The following is a 12,735-nucleotide window of genomic DNA, read 5'->3' as shown; positions in this document are numbered from 1 at the left end:
GTGACATACTGCGAACCTTAAAGCAACCTAAAGGCTTTGATATACTGGCTGGACATTGGGCCTCCCTTGGCAGGGGATCCCTATCATAATGAATACTGCAACAGTGAAATGGCAGAACATCTGCCCATTTCAAGTCAAGGTTGAGGATTTTAGGGAATAGTTTATCTGCCACAGTATTTCATCTTCTCAAACGTCTAACATCTTGTACAGGCACATGAGGTTCTTGAACAGACATGCTTAATATTTCAAAAGGCTTAATCACAACAGCAGGAATGAAAAAGGAATTTTGTCAATTTAAAATAATTTGACAGTACCCACTTGAAAATTTTCAACATGATGTAACAAATTAAATTCAGAAAGACCCACCCAAATCTTCTTCATTTTCATTCTCAGCAATCCACCATATACAATTATTCCCTTTAGGTTCAAAGGGTTGAGAGAGAAGGGGCAGATACATTTTAATTTTCTGCTATACCTACGGAAATACTGTAGAAATAGAAAAACATAGTCCTATTCCACAATTTTTGCAGCAAACTTCTAGTATAGACAGATAAATCTCAGGGTTAAATCCTGGTCCTTCACGGAAACACTGTTTACTGTCATTTGCCAAACTCTACGAAATTGCAGCACACTAAATCTCAACTGTCATACTAAAATCATTAAAATAACATTGTTCTGAGATCTGATCCTTAAAATAACATCGGTCTAGTTTTAACCTCATTAAAATAACATAATTCTGGGAACATAAACCAGGAAGAAACTTCAATTGCTTCATCAATCTCTGATGTGCAGCAGTTTTTAGACATCTGTCTTCAATATGTGTAGTGCAGGATTCTCTACTATGTTTAAAACAGAAACACCAAAAACACCACACAGTTAAGTAAGTCTCTCTGACAGCAACACTACCTTACAATGCTCCAGAACAAAAAAATGCAGATAACTGCAGACAAGTGATATTAAGGAAGTACAGAACATGCATGGCCTGCTTTCAGAGACAACCTACAGTATTCAGACTTCTTAGAAACATCAATCCAACTAGAAAGTTAGAAGTAACTATAACACTATGCAGTTACTTTGTTAAACTACTGGCTTTTTTATGGATTATTAATCTCAACACTTGCAAATGTAAAATCAAGTTTAAATAACTACATCTAAGAAGCTGAACACTGGCAAAACCATGTGCTTTTATCACACTACCTACCCCAAGCCAGGGGTCTCTTCGTGGTTTAGATGTTCCATCTCATGGTTTTCCTCACCCTGAAACAAAATGACAAAACAAACTCAGTTTCATATGATCTTAAATATCCAGACCTGTGTTGTACAGTGACAGGAAATATTCTATATTTTCACGGAGTTTATGTCACCTCTATACAAACAAAAAGGAAACATGAATTCTTCAACTCTCGATACTTTTAAAATACTCAAAACGACAAAAACAGTCAAATTCACTCCATGCCACTATTTTTGGTATGCAAGCATTTTGCGATTGCAATTCTTTCCCTTCTCTTACATACACAGGAATCAATTAGTTCTATCACTCCACTGATAGTGATCACCATAACTGAATGACAGACGCCCACAATACTGCAAGGGCTAAGAGCCTACTTTCAGTGCATAATTAGTGCTGCAGTTAACCGAATAAAGATAAAACTGCAATATTCTTCCTCTGATACACTTATTTAGTGGCTATTCTAAATGTTCAGTCACATTACATTCTGTAAGAAAAAAAGTTAATTATACTAGATTTCTTGTATTAAAAATCTAAATCAAATATAAACGGATGGACTTTCCAAGCCCAACACATGTTGCCCAATTAAACTTTTTATTTTACCTCATTTGCATCTTATACACCAGGGTAATCTACTGATCCATAACATGCCTACTTTAGACAGCTCATGTGCTGTGACACAAGAAAATCAATGCAATTAAAATGTAACTAATACAGATTTTGACATATAACACTAGCAAAGAAAGTATAGTTGTGTAAGAACTTACCAAGTCCAGCTCCAGATTTTCAACCACCAGTACCTAGAAAACCAGAAAGATTCTAAAAGGTGCTTGATGAATTAAAATGCCTCTATAAGAACCCTGGGGCTGACCCTAATGTTGTCTTCCCTTTCCTTGAATAAGCCTTCTAAACTTCTCCCCACTGCCAACACCCTTCTCAGACAAGAACAGTAGGGTTATGGATAGGTGGGGAAAGAATGTCTACATGTGCCACCCTTATGTTCAAAGCTATTACCAAACACAGATGACTAAATACTGGCCATCTGTCCTACAGTCTCTGAATGAGGTCATATCAGACCGACAATACAGATTCTGAGCAGCAAATATAGACCTTACTGTCACAAGCAACTCAAATCACTAGGCATGGCACCAAATGCAATTATGATCCTGTGGATGTCTCTTCCAGGGCTGCAGCCACAGGTTCAGTCATCACACTTTATGAATTGGTTGCACGGGCAACCCATCCCAGAGAACTTCACATCTAAAATCCTAAATTCACCCCTACACAAAGACATCCTCTTTCGCTAAGAAGCTGCAAAACTCTTCAAAGCCCTTCAAGAGTAGGGTAAGGCTATGAATAACTTCAAGCAAATTTTACTTTCTACAGTCCCTAAACACTAAAGGAAAGTACACTTGTGTACACATACCATAAAAGTAGATGTTCGAGTGTATTCACAGTTGCAGTCATCACATTTGGGTTATCCCTGCCAAGGTAGCATTCGGCCGGCCCGAATACCAGAGACTGTATTTCTGCGTCAGTTGCTGTTGCTTGAGGACTGACGTCAGGTCGTCAGTTGTATAAAGTAAGGCAGCCAACGCCATTACATTAGTTTTTCTTGCCCTAACCTGTCAGGAGCTCAGGTTCTGGTGGAAGAACCCCACCAGTGGAAAGTAAATAGCAATATGTCCCTTGTAAGTAAAGGAGAACAACAAGGAAGAATGGTAACAAAAGGAGAAAGAGAAAAAAAGGGGATGGAGGGAGGGAAACCAGGACTGCAACAGTGAATACACTCGAACATCTACATTTATGGTAAGTGTACACAACTGTACTATGTTCTTCATGTTTCACTGTTGCAGTCATCACATTTGGGTAGATTCCCAAAGCTGAGGAAATGGGTGGAGGCAGTCAAGGAAGTTCGGGGCAGGGTAGGATGCCCTGCAAGACTGCAGAGGCAAATCCTGCCCTGGATTTGGAGAACAGAGGCGGGAGGTAATGCTTGGTAAAGTGTGAACAGATGTCCAGGTGGCAGCCTCTAGCATGTCCCTGTTGGGGACTCCCCTAAGGAAAGCTGCAGAGGTGGAGGCTGCTTTAATGGAGTGTGTCCTGACCCCCTTGGGGGAGGCTTACCATGCTGTTTGGTAGCAGAAATGGATGAAGTGTGCTATCCATTTGGAAATGGTTTGCTTGGAGATGGCTTTGCCTTCTGCCCCTGTAGCAAAGCTAACCAGCAATTGCTCAGACTTTCTGAAGGATTTAGTCCTGTCCAGGTATTATCTGAGCTGTCTGTGCACATCTACAGAGTGAAGAATCCTTTCTCCCTTGTTCTGTGTATTAGGAAAGAAGGTGGGCAAATGAATGGATTGGTTGAGAGCCACACTGGACACCACCATGGGCATAAAGGATGGTTAGTTCTGAGGGGTACCCGGACTGCATGGAAGTTGGAGTTCCACGGCCATGACTGCTTGCAGCTCAGAGACTCTTCTGGCTGAAGTGATGGCCAGAAGGAAGGCTGTCTTCCAGGAGAGAAATTTTAGCTCCGCAGAAGAACTTGGTTCAAAAGAAGGCAGGGTGAGCTTTTCCAAGACAAAGTTAAGGTCCCAAGCCAGTGTTGGTGCCCTTCTGGGGGGCCTCAAGTAGCTAGTCCCTCTGAAGAACGGTTTGATCAAAGGGTGTGAGAAAAGGGGCTGCTCAGTGGGAAAATGAGCAGAAATAGCAGAGGCATGAATTTTTACAGGGGAGAAAGAGAGACCAATGTGTAGTAGGTCAGCTAAGTAATCCAGGATGAGAGGGATGGAGGGCTGTGCCATACTGGCTCCTTTAGCCTGGATCCAAGTGCAGAACCTTTTCCATTCATCTGCATAAGACTTTCTGGTGCTAGGACATCTGGCCTCACGGATAACATCCAGAACCTGTTTACTGAGGATGGTAGATTGGTTTGGGGTTAGGGAATAAGCCAAGCTGTGTCTGCAATTGGGGATGCATGAATTCCCCTTCCCTCTGGGTTAGGAGGTTTGGAATCTGAGGAAGATGCCATGGAGGCAGCAGGGACAGGCTGCGCAGCAAGGGGTACCAGTGCTGTCGGTGCCAGTCTGGAGCTATAAGAATGGTCATTGGTTTTTCCTCCCTTATTTTGAGCAGTACCCTGGGGATGAGAGGAAGGGGAGGAAAGGCACAGACCGAGAAGTTGACTCAAGGGAAGGACAGGGTATCCACTCTCCAAGCCATGCAATGATGCTCCCTGGTGCAGAATTTGCTGAGCTGATGGCTGACGTGGGAGGCAAAAAGGTCAACCTTCAAGGTTCTTCATTTCTGAGTTATTAGGGCGAATGTACTTCTGTTGAGCTGCCACTCGTGTGGGTCCAGAAGGTTTCTGCTTAATTGGTCTGCCAGGGAGCTGAGAGAGCCTGGTTGGTATTGTGCTAACACGTGTAGCTGCATGGAAGAGGCTGTGAGCCAAAGGGTCATGGCCCGCCTGCATAGAGGGTAGGAGTGAGCCCCTTCCCTGCTTGTTGATGTACCACATCACAGTGGTGTTGTCTGTTTTGATCAGGAGAACCCCTGGAGAGAGAAGGAGTTGAAAGTATGAAGGTGTGCTGCAAAGCCATCATCTCGTTTTGACTTGATGTGCAGGGGGATTTGGTGTGGCCTCCATTGGCCTTGTATGCGCCTGCCATCCAGGTGTGCACCCCAAGTGTAATCTGAAGTGTTTGTGGTGAGGGCTTGGGCGGCAGGGTGTGGGGAGAAGGGCAGTCCCTTTTTGCGGGAGCATGCTGTTGCCCACTAAAGAAAGTCCTTTCTGAGGCAAGGAATTATAGGTAGAAGAGTTTCCAGGTCTTGAGAGTGTTGACACCAAAGGCTCTTTAGGTACCATTGAAGTTTCCTCATATGCAGTCTGGCATATGGAATGAGTAGTATGCAAGATGCCATGAACCCTAGAGCTTGCAGTATTTTCCTTGCAGAAAGCTGGGGCCTGGTAGCCAGTTGAGAGAAGTAGGCTGACAGGAAAAATTGTTTCTCTGCTGTAAGATATGCTATCTGGGATGCTGTGTCCAGACTTGCTCCCAGGAAGATTATCCTTTGAGTGAGTACCGGTTTTGATTTCTTTTCGTTGACTGTGTACCCTAGGGAGGTTAGTAGGTTCTTTACAAAGGCCAAGTGCTTGAGCAGCTTTTCCTGGCTGTCTGCCTGAATAAGGCAGTTGTCTAAGTAGGGGTAAATGTGAATATTTCTTAAGGTCTTCAAAAGGCAATGGCCGGAGCCAGGCATTTTGTGAAAACTCTGGGAGCACTAGATAAGCCAAAGGGAACCGCAGAGAACTGAAAGTGTTGAGATCCTGCCCTGAAGCGGAGATATTTTCTGCATCATTCCCTGATAGGAATGTGGTGGAGAAGTCTTGGCCTATCTGTTCTGCAGGAACGTGCTCTACTGCCCTCAAAGAGAGCAAGGAATGGATTTGTTTTTGAGCCTCTGCCCACTGATTTGGTGGTAGATCTGGGAATGGTTTTGGGGTTGGAAGGGTGTGGAAGGAGAATTTGTATCCCTGACACACAATGTTCAGAACCCATTGGTCATTGGTAATGGTGCCCCAGGTGCTTGAGGGAAAGGAGAGTTTTCCTCCTAGGGGCAAGTGAAGGTGGGCAGAGGGGAGGTCGGGAGGAGGCGAGTCATTGTGAGTTCTTATCATAAGGGGGTGGCTTAGAACTCCCTAGTTTTGAAGTGGAGGTAGCCAACTGCTGAGATCTCTGCATTCCCTGGGGCTGCTGTCTCTGCTTACTTGGAGCAGGAAAGGACCAGTGCTTGGAGGGACAATGCCTACTGAACCTATGGGTCTGGACCTGTAAGAAATCTTTAACTGTTTGCATAGATTTTGCTTTTTCTTTCATCTTTTTTAAGACAACTTATCTTTGTGCAAGGAGGCATCCAACAATTTAGATTTGACATGGTCTGGCAGGGGTTGTTCCTTAAGCCATGCATGTCTTCTAATGACAGATCCAGTGACTGCTGCCCTGCAAGACGTTTCTAGGGCATCAAAACTACAGTGCAAAGTGTGTTTAGTTACTTGCCTTGCAGAATGCATTAAGTTTTGTAAATCTGCCCAAGCAGAAAAAGAAGACGTTTTTTGTTTAAGGAGTTTCAAAGTATGTTGCTCATATTTAAGCATATGGAACTGACAATTTAGTGCCCTGACAGCAAGAGTAGCTGAGATGTACACTTTTTTACACTATCTGCCCAATGCTCGGGAATCCCTGTCTAAGGGGGTGGGATTCTTAGCAGAGGGTGCTTTAATCCCTTTAGGCCCTTGATAAATGACCTCAGGGTCAGCTGTAGGATTTTTAAAAAAATATATTTGTGTGAGTCAGTGACACTGTAGCACCTGTCTGGTTTTCTGGGAGAAGGAGGTAGGGCATCAGGAGTCCAGCTGGATTCAAGGAAAACATAATCCACTACATCCAGGACTGGGGGGGGGGGGGGTGGCCAAGGGTCTGTGTTGCAGAAGGACTAGGAATTCCCTGAGTCTCTTTTTAGACTGAGGGTAGTCCTGACTCTCCCATTGGAAATGCTCCCTTAATGTATGCAGGGTTTCCCCAAAGGAAAAATCCTCTAGGGGAGAGGCTGAAGGAATGGATTCCTCTGCATCAGAATCCTCATAAGTGGAGAGGGGTTGCATGTCTTCATAGTCAGATGCATCAGATTTAGCTGACTCTTGATCAGACAAAACTACTAGGGACAGATCTCTCTTCCTTTTTGAGGGGGTAGCTTGGCTTCCCCTGATCAGCATGATAAGGTCATCCACCATTTTAAGCATTTGAGACTGAGGCAAGGTAGCAGATGCCCGAGAGTGGGTAGTCAGTTTCTTGGGAGTGGTTCGAACCCTGGGCCTAAGGAACTCGGTTGTTTTCGAAAGAATGGTAGTCGCGAAAGAAGACATCCATTTGTGTCGCGATTCGGTGGTGCTAAGGAATTCCTCGGAAGCCGGTGCCTGCTCAGCAGCTCTGGACCCATCCAAGGTAGAGATGACCACAGGATCCTTAGACGAAGAAGAGTTTTGTGGCATACCGGACTCCGAAAGGGTCTCGGTAGTGGCCTGCAAAATCAACTGAAGTGGGCGTCAGGGGCTACAAAAGTGCCTCACTGAGTACCGGAGGACTGACAACTGGCTTAATGGAAGCGTCATCAGTAGGTTTACACCTGTGCAGTCTGTCTTTATCTTTACGTTTTTTCAGAAGATCTGCTGTCGGATGGCTTACTGAAGCCATATCGGGATACTAGGACTGTAAATGAAAGTATCTGGCTACAATAAGTACCCGACGACGGATAGTTCTGGCATTAAACAAAGCACAGAAGCTACAACAGGGGATGCTGTGGTCTGGCCCTAGACAAGTGACGCAGTAAGAGTAGAAGTCTCGGTGTAGTATTTGCTTTCCACAGGCAAGACAATTATTAACTTTTTCTGACATTGGTTAGTGCAAGAAAAAAGGATCCCCAATGGGGTACTTAGCTTTAGAAGACTTCAACTTCAATTCGGAAATGAAAACTCAGGTAATGGCTGACTGGCACTCGTGCAAACTGCTTCTGCTTCGGGCTCCACGGCAAGAAAGACTAATGTAACTGCGTCGGCTGCCTAACTTTATATCACTGAAGACTTAACGTCAGTCCTCGAGTGACAGCAACCAATGCAGAAATACTAAGTCTCTGGTATTCGGGTCAGCCGAGGGCTACCCTGGCAGGGATAACCCAAATGTGATGACTGCAACAGTGAAACACAAAGAACATCTACCCAGTCAAGTCCACTTCTTTTGTTAAGAGAGACCCTCGGTCCACTCACAAAGGAAAACACCAAAAAAGATTTTCAGCAAACCACTTAGGGAATGTTCTTCAAGTAGATCTCACTTGGGAGGCTAAAACTTGTGAATACCTTTCCCAGCTACACCCCCCCCCCCCCCAATCTCAGTCCCTATACCACTCTTACGAAGACCATCTGTCCCTTTCTTTCCGGGAAATAACCACAGACAAACAGTTTCTATCAACAAAGAAAGCTATGCCATATCATGGGAAAGTATCCCCTGAAGTGCCTGCCTCCTCCCTCCTCCACAAAACCAGCTCCTTTTGTTTGGCCTTATCATTCAGGACTTACTAGATCAAGGCACCATAAAAAAGTGCTATCTTCCTTCAGAGGAAATGGGGTTTATTCCAGAATTCTTCTCGTGCCATGAAGGAAGGACATCGGAGAAGATTTCTGATCTCTCGCTACTAAAAAGCCTTCTAAAGGTACCCACTTTCACAATGCTCTCTCTGCACACTCTTCTGCCCTTCCTTCTACCCAAAACCTTTCTTGTACCACTAGATCTAAAGGATCCCTACCTCTAGATTCTCATTCCACCCTCTTGCAGAAGGTTCCTCAGATTTTTCTCAGGCTCATCACATTTTCAGTTTACTACTTTGCTCGCTGGTCTTTCTATGGCACCAAGAGCTTTTACAACATGCCTAGCTCCATTAGTAGCTTTCTGTCGCTCACAAGGAATTCAGAATTTTTTACCTGGATGACCTACTCATTACAGCTCTATTCACAGACTCCCTCCTTGAGCAATTCCATTTCATAGTAAATCTCCTACCCATCTTAGGGTTTTCACAATCAAAGAATCTCATCACACTCAGTACTTGGTCTTTCTGTGTTGTAGGGCAGATATTAGCAAAATGCTTGGCTTTCTTCCTCAGGAAAAAGTTCAGTCTGGTCATTTTTTTCAGAAGCATACTCTCTCTCTCACTCACTGCACAGCAAGGGGGATACTTAGGGTCTTGGATTTCATGGCAGATGTTATTCCAATGTTTCCTCTGGCCAGACTACATATGCAGAAAATTCAATGGTACCTGAAAAGTCAGTCTGATTTCAACATTCCCATCTTCTGGATACCCTGATCCATCTATTACCTTACCTCAAAAAAGGAGCTACTCTGGTGGGGAAAAAACAGGTCAAGCTCAACACGGATGTTCCTTTCATCCCAGTCCCATCCATCCAAATTCTTCACACAGATATCTAGGACAGAGAATGGGGGGCTTGGACAGGATTCCACCAAGTGCAGGGGAAGTGGCTTTCCCCCATCCTGAAAGAACACATCAACCTGAACAAAATGAGAACTCTTCTGTAAGAACTGCAGACATTTTCTCATCTGTGGAAATTAGGCTCTCTGTTGGTATACACCGACACCTCCACAGTTATGTGGTATCTGAACAAACAGGTGTAGTAGATTGTCCTACTTATCAGTGCTGCAGTATTTCTTCCCTCTCTTTTTCTGCTCCTACTTTTTTCTTTCCCTCTGTTGTACACTATCACCTAATAGACTACCACTGGGGTAATCTACTTACCTCTTCTAGCACAGCTTGGTGCACATCTGTCATGTCTAATGGATTTAATGCTGAAGTAAACGAGCTTAGTTTAAAAAAAAAAAGAAAAAAAGGGGAAGCAGGTTCAGATGAAGAGAAGTGAATACAAACATATGGCAACAGTGGAGTGATTGAAGCAGCAGAATTTGAAATTTTCTTGAAAACAGTTTAACAGTTGATAATGGAATTCTTGGCAAATCATAAAGGAACCTAACAGGGGAAAGGTGGGAGCATCATATTCAAGGTCCAACTAAAGAAAAGGCAGTCACTCGTGAAGTTTATTTTATAGGCATCATAATACGATGGCATCAAAAGCTGGGATTTATAGCTCTGCTGGGAGACTGAGGGTATCAGCTTTCTTAAAGTGAGGGGGAGCACTCCAATTTAAGACATCATAAGCAGACATTACCTAAGTAATGGGTCTAACTCTTCTCTTTACTGGCAGCTACTTTGTTTCTGAGATAAAAGTGCACTAATGTTTGCCTGGAAAGTTAAGTGATGAATGCAAAGATTGCTTAAAGCTATTTGGAGAAACTATACGTTTCCTGTGTGTGTGGCTGAGGCAGTAACTGTGAGCCCACTTTCAACCTGTCACAGGAAGGTACTTGCTTATAAAATTTTTATCTTCTGGAAAAATATAAAGTACAGTTTTGTACCTACCATAAATGTAGATGTCCGATAGACATGCAACTGCAGTCATAACATGTGGGTTGTCCTGCCTCAGGCAGCCCTCGGTCGGCCGGATTCCAAAGTCTGGGTCCGACGTCGGCTGATGTCGCATTTCTCTCCGACGTCAGAGCGACTGGAGTACATAAGCATCAGCCGACGCCATTTTCTTCAGTGTTTCTTACCCCAGATGCCAGGTGCCCTCCAAGGAAGGCTGTAATCAAATTGGAAGACAAAAACAGGATTCCAAACAAATAAATGAGCAATAAAACAAATACACCATAACAGATATCCCAAGCTAAGAGTAAGAGGGATAGGAGTGGACCCTAGGCATAGAGGGGTATGGAGGGAGGGAAAATCCGACTGCAGTTGCATGTCTATCGGACATCTACATTTATGGTAGGTACAAAACTGTACTATGTCCTTCAAGAATGCAACTGCAGTCATAACATGTGGGTAGAATACCATAGCTTAGCTGGGGGAGGAGGTATGCACTAGGAAAGAGATGGTGTGGCAATCAAACCCTGCAGGACTGCCGAAGCAAAGCCTGCTCTGGATCTGGAATATAGAGGGAGATTGTAGTGTTTGGAGAATGTATGCACGGAGCTCCATGTAGCAGCTTCTAGAATGTCCTTGGTAGGCACCCTTCTTAAAAATGCTGTAGAGGTGGCTGTAGCTCTGGTGGAGTGTGGTCTGACATTGGCTGGAACAGTCTTTCCATGAAAGGAATAACAGAATCTGATGCAATGTCCAATCCATTTAGAAATAGTCTGTTTTGAAATTGCTTTTCCTTGGACTGCAGGGTATAAGCTACAAAAGTTGTTCAGACTTCCTACTGGCCTTGGTTCTGTCCAGGTAGTATCGAAGTTGTCTGTGAATGTCCAAGGTATGCAAAGTCTTTCCCCTTATTCTCAGGATTGGGGAAGAAAGCAGGCAGATGAATGGCTTGATTTAGAGAAAAAGTGGGTTGTCCTGTCGTCAGGCAGCCCTGCAGTCGGGTCGATTCCAAAGGTCGGTCCGACTGACATCGCCTCCACCCGTCATCTCCTGTGGGTCTTGGGGTCTTCACATAAAAAGCGCCATTTTTCAGTGTTTTTTTCTTGCCCAGTTCCCCAGATGCCCTTAGCAATTTTGGATAGATGCCAATGTTTCAAAGATGCCAATGTTTCATAGAACATAGGCAAAAACAACAATACATATATACAAACATATACACTATAAAACACAAGACTCCCAGCTAGCTAGCTAGCTATTAGGAGGGTAAACCAGGAGGGAGGGGAAGGAGGGGGAGGAGGGGAGGGAGGCAGACTTTGATCTGCACATGTTATCCATCTACATTTATGGTAGTACTATGTCTCATGGATGCTGTACTGCGTCCATTGGGTAGAATACCATAGTGGGTAGAAAGAGGGAGCCACTAGAGGGAGGTAGGAGGAGGATCCCTGATTTGTTTAGGATCCCTGATCCCTTGCAGTGGAGCACCCTGCCAACCCCTGCCGAATGCTTGGCAAATGTATGCACGGAGGTCCAAGTAGCGTATAAATAATACTTCAGCAGCCACTTCCTCCTGCTTTAGGGCCTCCTAAGAAGGTTGTGTGGTAGTGGCTGCTGCCTTGTGTAATGATTGGTTATTCCATGGAGAATTGGTTCATGGAAGGAGTAATAGTATATCCATTTGATTTTGTCTGTGGAAATTGATTGTTTGTTTTCCCTTGCTTTTGGGCTGGTTTCCTGTTGTCTGTTGTTTTCTAAGCGTTCTTCTTTTGTAGTAGTTCCAGCTGTCCAGCTATGCTGCTCATGCACATCCGTATTTCCCTGTGTTGGCCCCTTTTTTAGTCAGGTGAAGGTAGGCCTGGTGGGTTTAAAGACTGGAGATTACCTTGGAAAATACACCTGTAGGATGCAAACGTGGGATTGTCCCCTCAAGGGAAAGATTCTTGGGCAAGCCATTAATTAGTTTGGTTGCAGATAGGGGCCTGTTGCAGTGGAAACCCTCCCTTGCAAAAGTATTTTCACAAGTGGGCCAGCCTCTGCAGTGTGCTGTTGTAGGTCTGTTGGGGCTACTTATTTTCGCTGACAAAATTCAAAGAAAGGGCAAATTTGGGTCCCAAGGGGGTAAAAGTGGTCCTTGGAAGCTGGTTACATCTCTTTCCCCTGAGGAGAGGGAAAAGGTAATGGTGTGCCAAAAACCTTGGAGGTAAAGCTGAAAAATGTATCTTAGCTGACAACATGGAGGAGGAGCTGGCCTGAAGGGCCTGAATGAAGAAGTTCGGCCAGATACTCCAGAAGTTCTATGCTTTGATCTTTTGGTTCCTCCAATGACAAACCCTAGATACCACCTTTGGCATAAAAGTAGGGTTGGTCCTTAATGAAACCCTGTCTCTGTGGAAAATAATAAAGGGTGGTATTGCCATTAGGGCCTGTAGCTCCGAAACCCTTCTTGTTGAGGTAATTGCCAA

The 12,735-nt window shown here is 44.3% G+C and overlaps 1 protein-coding gene across 1 annotated transcript in view; it reads right to left on the bottom strand.

Annotated features, from left to right (window-relative positions):
* PPP1R12C (protein phosphatase 1 regulatory subunit 12C) overlaps positions 1–12,735 on the bottom strand; it is a gene marked incomplete in the record, with an annotated part of 1,670,410 nt that overhangs the window by 465,762 nt on the left and 1,191,913 nt on the right. Inside the window, 1 exon segment of the mRNA XM_044059211.1 lies at positions 1,202–1,257. Coding sequence (XP_043915146.1) covers positions 1,202–1,257 — 56 coding nt within the window.

This window comes from Protopterus annectens, chromosome 17.part0 (assembly GCF_019279795.1).
Source record: "Protopterus annectens isolate FY-2018-M chromosome 17.part0, PAN1.0, whole genome shotgun sequence".
NCBI lineage: Eukaryota > Metazoa > Chordata > Ceratodontiformes > Protopteridae > Protopterus > Protopterus annectens.
This window is presented reverse-complemented; position numbering and strand designations above follow the sequence as displayed.